Source organism: Gopherus flavomarginatus, chromosome 21, assembly GCF_025201925.1.
Source record: "Gopherus flavomarginatus isolate rGopFla2 chromosome 21, rGopFla2.mat.asm, whole genome shotgun sequence".
Lineage (NCBI taxonomy): Eukaryota > Metazoa > Chordata > Testudines > Testudinidae > Gopherus > Gopherus flavomarginatus.
Window position 1 is genome coordinate 14,643,794 of NC_066637.1, and position 12,316 is coordinate 14,656,109.

General features: G+C 54.2%; 1 protein-coding gene across 2 annotated transcripts; it reads left to right on the forward strand.

Moving 5' to 3' along the window:
- The first annotated feature begins 2,065 nt into the window (after positions 1 to 2,065).
- FAM43B (family with sequence similarity 43 member B) lies at positions 2,066 to 5,857 on the forward strand. Of its 2 annotated transcripts, none has more exons than XM_050931854.1 (2): positions 2,066 to 2,305; positions 3,455 to 5,857. In XM_050931854.1, exon 2 carries the CDS (start codon positions 3,462 to 3,464, stop codon positions 4,437 to 4,439), a length of 978 nt encoding a protein of 325 aa, XP_050787811.1. In that variant the 5' UTR covers positions 2,066 to 2,305; positions 3,455 to 3,461; the 3' UTR covers positions 4,440 to 5,857. The 2 variants fall into 2 exon arrangements, with proteins under 2 accessions (XP_050787811.1, XP_050787810.1); XM_050931853.1 differs by lacking the exon at positions 2,066 to 2,305 and adding an exon at positions 2,918 to 2,983.
- Positions 5,858 to 12,316: the final 6,459 nt, after the last annotated feature.

Consider the following 12,316-nt stretch of genomic DNA (forward strand, 5'->3'; position numbering starts at 1 on the left):
TGGGGGTTGGGTGGGGGCTCCAGCTGGGGGTGTGGGCTCTGGTGTGAGGCCTGGGATGAGGGGCTTGGGGTTCAGGAGGGGGCTCAGGGCTGGGGACAAGGGGTTTGGAGTGCAGAAGGGGGCTTAGGGCTGGGGACAAGGGTTGGGATGTGGGAGGGAGTGCGGGCTTTCGGAGGCCATACAACAGCCCCATTCCCAGAGCCCCTTGCAGCACTAGGAGACAGGGATACCTCAAACTCCTGGTGCCGGCGATGGGGTGACAGAGCACAGAGTAGCCGCTGGGACACCCAATGCGGCCACAGGGGTGCAAGGAGAAGCGGTCAGCAGCAGGAGAATCACACGCCATGACCTCTCAACAGCCATCTCCAGCTGGCGTGCTTGCGAGTCACACTATGTAACCCTGCCCTGACCGGCCAATGGGAGCTGCACCTGTGGGCGGAGGCAGCACGCGGATCCCCCCGGCCACCCCTCCACCTAGGAGTCGTACATGCCAGCCGCTTCCCAGGAGCTGTGTGGAGCTGGGCAGGGAGCCTGCCAGCCCCACTGTGCCACCAATCAGACTTTTAATGACCTGGTCTGTAAAGCTGACTGGAGCCACCAAGGTCCCTTTTTAACCAGGTGTGCTGGTCAAAAACTGGACACCTGGCAACCCTAACTCCGTACTCACCAACAGCCATAAATATTTCATTCAAACAATGTTCAGAGGCTATTAGAAACTCACAAAAAGAAAATAACAATTGAGCCAGGATTTATGGCATTACACGAGCTGGGCTAAGAGAGGCATGGTCTTGGGATCTGAGCAAAGATGGGGGTTAGGAACTCGTGAGTTAATCTCTGACCCTTCTGAGGCCTTGGGCAAGTCATTTCCACCCGCTCTGCCTTAGTTTCTCCATCTGTAAAACAGGAGCCTGATATTTACCTCTCCTGTTGGTTTGTTGCGATGATAAATGTTCACCGAGTGCTTTGAAGATGAAGAGTGCAGAGTAAGTGATGACAGAGGCCTTTGTGCTTTGGAGTCATGCCAAAAAATAATGAACTTTCCAAACATGGGTGCTGAGATGCACATTTAGGTCTGGAATAAGACACCTGATTTTGTGGGTTCTCAGCACCTCTGGAAACAGGGCCACTTATTTACCTGCCTAAATATTGATGCAATTGCCTTCTTTAAGCACCCAGGAAATGTTTACCTCCAATATTTTTGAAACCAGCACTAGGAAGCTGGTATGAGAATCCCACAGCATTGACCCTGAGTATAGTTGGCAGGGTAAATATTTGTTTCCCCACCGTGGGCTAATTCTAGGTTATTTTGCTCTGAGTGGACCACAGCACTGGTTTCTCTCCCCCTGACAGAGGAACTGTGGGCTCTCTAGTACTTGGACACCACAGGCCTGAGCTAAGGTTGCTATGGCAAACGTCCTTGGCATCTCTCTGCTTTTGTGAGTGCTCGGAATTGTGAGTGCAGGGAACATACCTCACCCCGTCACATCACCATGGCCAAAGCAATGCGTAGCCAAGAGCCAGGCAGGTGTCTGCTTGGGAGGCAGCACGGTGGGTTATGGGCATTGCAGGAATGGTCCAGGTAAGGCTGTGAGAAAAGTGGGGTCTCCCTGTGGGTGAGCTCTGAGCTGGTGTGTGTGTGTGTGTGTGTGTATGTGCTCTGAGCCACTGTGTGTGTATGTGTGAGGGAGGGCTCTGTGCTGATGTGTGTGTATGTGAGTGAGCTCTGAGCCATTTTGTGTGTGTGTGTGTGAGGGGGCTCTGGGCTGATGTGTGTGTGTGTGTGTGTGTGTGTGTGTGTGTGCGCGCGCGCATGTGAGCTCTGGGCTGCTGTGTGTGTGAGACAGAGAACGCTCTGGGCTGGTGAGTGCATATGTGAAACAGAGAGCACTTTGGGCTGATGTGTGTGTGTAAGCGAGCTCTGAGCCACTCTGTGTGTGTGTGAGCACTGGACTGATCTCTCTGTGTGTATGTTTGTGAGTATATATGTGTGTGTGAGTGAGCTCTGAGCTGCTCTGTGTGTGTGTGTGAGCGAGCTCTGGGCTGCTGTGTGTGTGTGAGAGAGAGACAGAGAGTGCTCTGGGCTGGTGTGTGTGTTTGTCTATGTGAAAGCTCTGGGCTGCTGTGTGCGTGTGTGGCTGCACGATGGAGCAGGCCGGGAGGGGGAGCAGCACACGCAGTTAGGGGATGGATCCCCGCATCCTCTCCTCATTGCTGTCACAGCAGGAGAAGCCGCGGGACCGGGAGCCAGAGCCCGCTGCGGGGCAGAGCGATCGGGATCGGCGCCTCTTCCTCCTGTTGCAGTGAGGTAGGGACAGCAGGATAGGGGCACCCGCCCAGCTGCAGCAGAGCGGGGGGCGGGGGGAGGCAGCTCCATCCATTTGCAGTGGGGCAGGCCAGAGGGAGGGGCACTCCCAGCAATCTGCAGTGAGGTAGAGACAGTGGCAATTCCAGGCAGTGCAATGGGGTAGAGGCACTTCCAGGCGGGGCAGTGGGGTAGGGACCGGGGCCATTCCATGCGGAGCGGTGGGGTAGGGATCGGGACATTTCCAAGTGGGGCAGTGGGGTAGGGATCGGGGCCATTCCAGGCGGTGCAATGAGGTAGGGATCGGGGCCATTCCAGGCGGGGCAGTGGGGTAGGGATCGGGACATCTCCAGGCGGTGCAATGAGGTAGGGACCGGGGCCATTCCCGGCGGGGCAGTGGGGTAGGGACCGAGGCCATTCCCAGCTGCGCAGTGGGGTAGGGACCGGGGCATCTCCAGGCGGGGCAGTGGGGTAGGGACCGGGGCCATTCCCGGCGGGGCAGTGGGGTAGGGACTGGGGCATCTCCAGGCGGAGCAATGGGGTAGGGATCGGGGCATCTCCAGGCGCAGCGGTAGGGTAGGGATCGGGGCATCTCCGGGCGGAGCGGTGGGGTAGGGACCGGGGCATCTCCAGGCGGAGCGGTGGGGTCGGGACCGGGGCATCTCCAGGCGGTGCAATGAGGTAGGGACCGGGGCATCTCCAGGCGGGGCAGTGGGGTAGGGACCGGGGCATGTCCAGGCGGGGCAGTGGGGTAGGGATCGGGGCATCTCCAGGCGGAGCGGTAGGGTAGGGATCGGGGCATCTCCAGGCGGAGCGGTAGGGTAGGGATCGGGGCATCTCCAGACGGAGCGGTAGGGTAGGGACCGGAGCATCTCCAGGCGGAGCGGTAGGGTAGGGACCGGGGCATCTCCAGGCGGTGCAATGAGGTAGGGACTGAGACATCTCCAGGCGGGGCAGTGGGGTCGGGACCGGGGCATTTCCCGACGGGGCTGGGCGGAACAGCGGCTCAGGGAGGAGCAGCGGGGTCGGGGCGCCTCCCAGTGCGCTCGGAGGAAAGCCCCTTTCCCGAGCCGGGGGCAGGCAGCGATTGCCGCACAGGGACCGGACCCCGCTGCCCCTCCAGCCTCTCACCCCCCGCTCTCCCCCTTGCAGAGCCGCGATGCTGCCCTGGCGCAGGAACAAGTTCGTGCTGGTGGAAGAGGAGCGCCAGGGCAAAGCCAAGAGCCTGGGCCCGGGGCTAAGCTACGCCTCCCTGCTCTCCAGTTTCGTGCGCTCCTGCCCCGACCTGCTGCCCGAGTGCCCGCTGGAGCGGCTGGGCAGCGTCTTCCGCAGCCGGCGGCACAAGGTGGAGCTGAACCAGGAGGACCCCACCTACACGGCCTGGTACCTGGGCAACGCGGTCACGCTGCAGGCCAAGGGCGAGGGCTGCACGGACGAGGCGGTGGGCAAGATCTGGGCCAAGAGCGGCGGCGGGGCCAGCGGCACCCGGGTCAAGCTGACGCTGGGGGCGCACGGCATCCGCATGGCCCCCTGCGAGAAGCGGGGCGGCGGCGGGCGGCGCCCGGCCCACGTCTACCTGCTGCGCCGCATCACCTACTGCGCGGCCGACGCCCGGCGCCCCAAGCTCTTCGCCTGGGTCTACCGGCACCAGGTGAAGCACAAGGCCGTGGTGCTGCGCTGCCACGCCGCGCTGCTCCCCAAGGCCGGGACGGCGCGGGCCCTGGCGCGCCTGCTCCACCAAACGGCCAGCGCCGCCTTCAGCGACTTCAAGCGCCTGCAGCGGCAGAAGGACGCCCGGCGCCTCCAGCGCCAGCGCCTGGGCGACTCCATCGTCCCGCTGCTGCCCATCCGCAAGCTGCTCAACGGGCAGGGCCCCTACCGGCCCCCCGCCGAGCGGGGCCGCGGCGCCCGCCGGCTCAGCTCCATCCTGGAGGAGGAGGAGGAGGAGATCCTGGGCGCCTCCCGCAACAACGCGCCCCCCGCCAGCCTCAGCCTGGCCACCGGCTGCGACCGGCCCGCTGCGGCCCCCCAGCGCCGGGAGCGGGCCGAGGTGCTGACCTTAGCCCGGGAGATGCGGGGCTGGAGCCTCCAGAGCCCGCCGCCCTGGCAGCCCGCCCGAGAGAGGTCCTGCTGCTGAAGCCAGAAGGCTAGAGACCGCCCAGCTGCCTTTTCGGAAGGGCCCGCCTGACTGGGGTGAGGAGGGGCAGGAGGAGTCTGGAAAGGCCCCCTGCCCACGTCTCCCTGGCTGCTGCCTTTGCAGCCTGAGGAGGGGCACACAACAGCCATCAGGCCCTGCTGGCTGTCAGGACTCACACACAGATAGACTGACCTACTCAGCCTGCAGTTAACGCTTCTCCACTGCCATCCGAGTACAGGCGCCAGCTCTGATGTGGCCCTTGCACCTGTTCTTCTTCTGAGCGGACACTGAAATGATCCAGAGGGGTTGGTGCATATCTCCATCTCCTCCACACACCTCCCCACCCCTGCACACTCACAGACACTTGCTAACCGCTCAGAGAAAGACTGACTGGCATTAGAGCCAGGGAACTGAGACATACCCGCAAGTTCTGAAAGGGTGAAGGGTTCCCTGAATGGGCAGCTGCCGCAGATTGGGAAGGGAGCAACTCTTGTGTGTATTTTGCACTTCCAGTGGTTTCAAGGAAAGAGAGACACACACACACAAACTAGGGGTGGGGGATGATATTTCCATTTCATCAGAGTCTAGCTGAAGTGACTTTTACTACTTGATCTAAACTAACATTTATATATTTAAAAAAAAAGCCATCTATGTACAGAGAGATGCCCTTACATTTCACTTCTATTACAACATGCAATTTTTCTGTACAGTTTTGTACATGTCACATAGGACAGGTGCCTGTATGTGTCTGACACTGGGGCGGGGATGTGGCCAGGGATGGGATGTACAGCACGATGGGACTGATTTTCAAAAGTGCTGGGCTCCGATCACTCTCCAGAAGGGATTGTGTGGGTGCTCCAGAGCTCTGCAAATCAGGCCACAGTTACATGGCTAAATATAAGTGTCTACATTCATATTTAGGTACCTAAATAAGCATCCTTAATTCCAGAGATGCTGAGCACCTGTTGTCTTTGGTGGGATTTGCAGAAGTTCAGTTCCTCTGAAAATCAGCCCTCTTTGAGTTAGGTAGCTAAAGGTGGGTTTAGCTGTCTACAATTTGGCACCCAAGTTTGGAAAATTTGGCCCTGGGGGTGCCTAGCTGTGTCTTAAGGAGATGGGCTCTAGAACACCCAGGAGTCAAATTCTTCATCATGCTTTGGTTTCAGTGGGGTTACATCACGGACAGATCTGGCCCACATGTGTCTGACTCTGGGGATGAGATGCAGAGCATCACAGAGAGAGAAAGAGACTTTGTTCTGACACAGAACATGGGGTGTTTTAACCCCAAAAGAAGATGGTCAGCTGCACGTCTCCTTTGTATGTTCACAATGCAAAGTCCAACGGCGTGTGCGCGTGCGTGCGTACACACACACATATAATGTGGTAATTGTAATAAAGATTCTCTGCATTTTCTGCAATATGATTACTGTGCTTTATCTTTTGTAAACATTTCGCTGCCATTCAACGTTCCTAGCAGCCTTCATGGAGACGCTGGCACCTCTCCCTTTATGGGGTCCAGTTTAGGTTTTGGACCAGGAAGGCCATTTGGCTAGATTGTGTACCAAGCCCTGATTATAAATGAGGGATTTTACTGCTCTGTTGTGGTGGAGATGATGTTTGTGTGGGTGTGTACGTGGGTGAAGATTTGTTTGCTAAAAGGGGTTTGTGTTTGATTATTTGTGTGCACATGCATATGAATCTGTGATTGTGTCTTGGTCTGTGCCTATGCATGTATCTTTTCCAAATGTGGACTCACACTTTGCATGCGTGTGCATTTCATGTGTCTGCCGTGGGTAGATGTAGAAATACAGATATACATTTGGCTTCAAACTGGGGAGCTGTAGCAGGATGCCCAAAGCCCACATGCTGACATTCAAATTAGCATGTACCACCAGTAAGTTACCTGCAAGTGCATAAATACCTCCTCTAAGTTCCAATTTCAGTGACCAAATGTGAGATGTGGTTGTCCCATTCAGGCACTTGTTTGACAACAGAGCCCTATATTTCTCTGTGTGCTGTATGCTGGGTAGGTTGTAGACATGAAAGCATCTCACCCTTTTTGTGTGGTGCTCTCTGGAGATCAGTCCCTAGCAACCAATTATCAGAAAAGAGAGAAACTGCAGAATGATTCTGTGCTCTAACATGAAGGAACATCCCAGGAGGAGGAGAAAGGGGGCTGGGGTAAGTAGTTTTGCAAGGAGACAGCTGCATTATTCCCTTTCATCTTCCCCAGGGCCGCCATCCCCACACTCCTACAGCATTTATCTCTGCTCTTGGGAGGAACAAACAGCTCCTGAAAAAACAAAACCGAAGAAAAGTCGCGACATGCTTTTAAAAATCCACACTCCCTCCCGATGGCAACAGAAGTTCAAGAAATGATATCAAATAAACAGCCACTTCCAGTGGCCATGGCAACCAGCATTTTTAAAATCATGAGGCCAAATGCCTCCGTGGCATAACTCCACCCCCTGCGAGGAGCTTCCACCAGGAAGGGACTGGTCCCATTTAAGCTAAGAAGATTGTTTTCTTCTTTCCCTTTATTCTGCTGCCTTTGAGACATGTGGGTTTTATTAAAAGCTTATTTGCTTTGTGCTGAGTGATGGGGCTGAGAATCAGACGTTAGATTCAGGCGCACGTCCCCAAAGCAAGGGCGAGGACTGGGGGACATTATTATTCCTCTAGTGCTGATGACTTGCCCTCCACTGTTGTTGAATACACAGAAAAAGACCCATTGCTGCCCCAAAGAGCTTACAAAGTGGATGTGTGGCCAAAGTCCAGCCCGAGGTGTATTAGCATCCTAAGAACTTGGGGAGAGGGGCTAACCCACCAGTTAACAAAGCAGCCTTTTGTCCCATTTTTATCCCAGCCCGTTGGTATTGGGAACTGGTTTATTGGCCAGCTGGTCTCTCCATCTGATGTAAACATACTGGGATGGTGAGGGCTGTATTCTTGGGGAGTTGGATGCAGGGGGCAGGGGCGGGGGGGGGGGGCGGAATCTGGCTGCATCGCTCCATGGGGGCCCATTCCAAGTAGCAACCAAGAGGCCTGTCTTTTGCTGTCAGACAGTGCCAGACAGCTCCCCTGTATTCTCAGCATTGGGGCCAGGCTGAGGCAGGGGAGGAGAGGATGGAAAGTAACTGAAGGCAGAATCCTTGCAAAATCTCCAGCTCTGTGTGGCTGGTACTTTGAACCTGGAACTCAGTATGAAAGTAGCATAGTTCCCACCCCCACCCAACTGAACACTTACAGACCCTGCTGTTGCAGTCGTGGGTGGGTCCCAGGATATTAGAGAGACAAGGTGGGGGAGGCCGTATCTTTTATTGGACCAACTTCTGTTGGTGTCAGAGATGCGCTTTCGAGCTACCCAGAGCTCTTCTTGAGGTCTGGGAAAGGTGCTCTGAGCATCCCTTAGAATATATGCTAACTCCTTAGGCTGAACAATATATTCCACCTTGCTAAGCTGTGACACTCAGCGTACCTCCCCAGACCTGACAAAGAGCTCTGCATGGCTCCAAAGCTTGTCTCTCTCATCAACAGAAGGTGGTCCAGTAAGAGATATTACCTCACCTACCTTGTTTCTCTAAGACCCCTCCTCTCACAGAAAGGAGAAGCATTCTCAGCCAGCTGACTGGCCCTGTGTGTGGACCTGGCCTGACCAGAGGTGGAAGGTGTTTATTTCCCAACTAGACACAACAGGAACATGGAAGGTACATGTTTAACTTGTAACCCTTTCCTTGGTGGAGACTCCTAAGGCCATTATCTCATTGCATGCTTGTGTCTAGCAAAAGGAATCTTAACCCTTTAGAATACGTCCTGATTTCCAGGTGGGTGACACCTGGCCAGGGGGTGCATGTCTTGGGGGCAGTGGGGGCAGGTAGAAGGAGGATTCTGGTGGCTGGGAAGTGGGTCAGGCCGCCCAACAGGGGGCTAGGAGGCTCTGGATTTGGAAGGGAAGTGTGGTCTTGCCTCGAGGAGAGGCATTTGGTGGCAGGTTAGACAGCTGGTGCAGAGTCAGGGCACCTCTCTGGATAAGTGATCCCTCTGGCAGCTGGGAACTTCAGTGGATGGCCAGGATTTTAGAAAGAGGGTTACGGCAGCTGTGTAGAAGATCAAGACCAGTGGTTCTCAAACTTGGGCCGCTGCTTGTTCAGGGAAAGCCTCTGGCAGGCCAGGCCGGTTTGTTTACCTGCTGCATCCACAGGTTCGGACGATCGCAGCTCCCACTGGCCACAGTTTGCCGCTCTAGGCCAATGGGGGCTGCAGGAAGGGCAGCCAGCACATCCTTCAGCCCACACCGCTTCCCGCAGCTCCCATTGGCCTGGAGTGGCAAACCATGGCCAGTGGGAGCTGCAATCGGCCGAACCTGCAGACGTGGCAGATAAACAAATCAGCCTGGCCTGCCAGGGGCTTTCCCTGAACAAGTGGCAGCCCAAGTTTGAGAACCACTGATCAAGAACCTCATTACAGGAAGGATTTGGCAGTTTGTTGCCAGGAGGTGTGGGAGGGGGGATCATGGCTGGGTCCAGCAGCTGCATGAACTTACAGATGAATTTGCAGACTCATCCCCAGCATCCTAAGGTTAAGATTCCTTTAAAAGCGGGAATGTTGCTAGGGCTAGAGCAGCCCTGATCGCTGCACATGCCTTAGAAATCACACTCCAGCTCTCACCTCCTAGAGATTTAATCAGCTAGAGGCATGTCAGTGCAGCAGCCACAGCCAGCATCAGTCAGACAGGAACACATCCCTGAGGGAAGAGAAGCAACCAGAGGCAAAAGAGAACTCCGGAAAACATTGCTTGAGAACATTCTCTCTGGTGGACTCAGCACTCCCATTAGTAGATTGCTGCTTGTCCCTGGAGAGCTTAGAAGAATCTCATGTGCCGTAGAACTTCAACTGCTTTGACTTGTCAGAGATGTGGCCGTGGGGTGTGATCCTAACACATCTTATAACCTAAGCACGATTAGGCTAGACCAGAACTCAGATAGGAGACTGCAAGGGCCACTTCGCTGTTTTAAGAGGTGGGGCTGGTGACTAATGAAGAACCACTTTTCTGTCTGGGCTGATTTTGCACTGACATACCATTGTGGTGTTAGGGGCTGCTGTCCTGCTGGAGGTATCTATCGAGGAGATGTTAACCTGAGGTTCAGACCAAATGAATACTGCAGGCAGAGAACAGCTGTATGGTCCAGGACCAGGTACAGCTGGGCAGAATGCACCTGCTGAGTGCTCTTGGCATTCCATTCATTACCGATTTATTGGCATTTCTGTTAGCACAAATGTGATCTTCATAGATAATGGCCAGTGAGATGAAGGATGAGCAGTGAAAGGGTTAAAGGTGCGCTTGGGGGATCCCATGCTAGAAAGCATTGACCCCCAGTGGTTTCTGAGTGGGCCAGAGGAAGCGCAAGTGGATGGAATGCAGCAGCTCTCAGGCTGGCTGCTCCCCACAGTTTAGCACAGTGGAAAAAGGTCCTGGTGCTGTCACAACAAGAATATGCTTGATTTGAGTGAAAATCCAAGTGTGGCTTATTTTGTGGCAGTGCTTGGCTCAGCCCTTGTCTCAGCTGTGGGGCCGTTGCAGGCATGAGCCATGGGTCCCCAGGATGAGAGAGTAACTTTGTTCATGCTGATCTCTCTCCAGCTGGCAGGGATATGTGCAGTTTGTGTCAGCTCATGCTCTTTCTGCCTTCTGGCTATAGAATGAGCTCACCCAGGGACACTGGTGCCTGTCTCCAGGGGGATCAGAAAGAAAAAAGGTTGATGAGCGGCTGTTCTCATCTATCCGTAAGCTGTGATGCTGATCCTATTGGCCAAGCAGAGTGAGGTCTCACACACAACTCAGTGGCATTTCTGTCTGTCTGTCTGTCTGTCAACACCACATCTGATTTATTTCAAAATGTTAGTAAATGTTCTAGGTATCATTGGCCATGGAAGACACACAGGGCCTTTTATATCTTGTTAGCAGGCCCAGGTGCTTTAACCAGACTGTAATTGCCTACATATCAAAGAACTGATTGATGGCAGCCATGAACACCTTTCAGCGCAACAACACCCCCAATTGTCTCAATACAGTTTAAACATGGCGATACCCTAAATCAGGAGTTCTCAAACTTTTGTACTGGTGACCCCTTTCACATAGCAAGCCTCTGAATGCAACCTCCCTTATAAATTAAAAACACTTTTTAATATATTTAACACCATTATAAATGCTAGAGGCAAAGTGGGGTTTGGGGTGGAGGCTGAGTGCTTTCGACCCCCCATGTAATAACCTCATGATCCCCCAAGGGGTCCCAACCCCTAGTTTGAGAACCCCTGTAATAAATTACTTCTCTCCCAGACAGAGAGAAATGTGTGGGGGGAGGGAAGGAGGCAATGGAGAGGTGATGGCCAGAGAGGGGTTGCACACAGAGCCTCTGGCATGGGGGAGAATGGAGGGTCCTGGAATGTGGGGAAAAGGAGGAATGGGGTCCACACAGAACCCCTGAGCGAGAGGTGGGATTGCAGGGAATCTGTGAACTAGAGAGGGATGGGAGGGTGGTATATAGGGAGCTTGTGAGGTATATCAGAACGATGCCCTAGTTTTTATAGCCAGTGCGGACACCTGACAGCACAGGGCTTCATCCACCGAGATATCTTTTCCTGAGCTCAGAAGGGCATTTAGACCAATGGATTCAGCACAGTTTAGGCTCCCATAAACCTTCTCTTCTGCCTTTCTCCTCTATCTTTCCTTTCTTTCTCTTCCCACTCCCCCTGCTTCCCCTTGCTTTTCCTATCCCTCCAATGTACCATTGTGGAGCTTTCTTTGAAGTGCAACACTCATCTCTCCTTAAAGCTGCAGCTCCCGGATGGAAAGAGATAGATGGCTCTATACCTGGGGTCCTGCCTCCTCCTGCCACAGGGATCCAGGCACTTCTGGACTGTGCCCCTGGATGTCTGTTGACCGTAACCAAAGGGGGAATTGAAATGATTAGCTCCCTGAAGCACAGTACAGTTACCACCATGAGAAGTAAAGGGAAGAATCTCTACCATGCCTTGCTCAAGGATTTGCAGACATGCTCCCTACAGAAGGTGTGTAAATGATGCAGTTGCCGGGTGGATGCTGCAGCACTATTGGTAAATTAAAGTGAACTGGGTATTTGGTAACATAGGGCAGGAACTGGGGTGTTCTTTCCTTTTCCATTCTCAGTAAAAAGCTTCCTCTTTCTCCTCTTCCAATCTAAACCGGGTGAGGTGGTGAACAGCTGTTGCTCTGATGGCAGTACCAGGCTCCCACAAATCAGATCAGAGCCCGGTCACGGCACTGCACGGTTTTCGACGCTGCTCCAATCCTGATCTGGAGGGACGACTACCGCTAGGGTAGAAAGGTAGCTCAGCCCAAGCCTACATTATGGGCGCTACAGTGGCGCACCACTATGCAGCTGTACTGCCACAGTGTAAATGCCTTCTATGGTGATGGGAGGGGGTTTTCCATGGACATTGGTAATCCCTCTCCCCGAGAGGTGGCAGATAGGTCTACTAAAGGCTAGGTATATTCTTCCATATATCTAGCCTCTTCTACACTGGAGGCTAGGTTAGCTTAACTACAGTGCTCCGGGGTATACAGTTTTCAAATCCCGGAGTGCCATAGCTGTGTCAACCTAACTTTTAAGTGCAGATCAGGCCTAAGTGTCTAAGACCCATTCATTTCTTGGCTCCTCCAATGAGTTAGCGCTGTTTGTTTTGAGTGTTGTTGCGCGGACATCTATTCACCTGGAAACAGGCTGAGCACTGACAAACGCATCTAGATGTATAAAGTTTAAGGCCAGAAGGGACCACTGTGGCCATCTAGTCGGACCTCCTGCGTAACACAGGCCATAGTTTCCAACTAGTAATTCAGC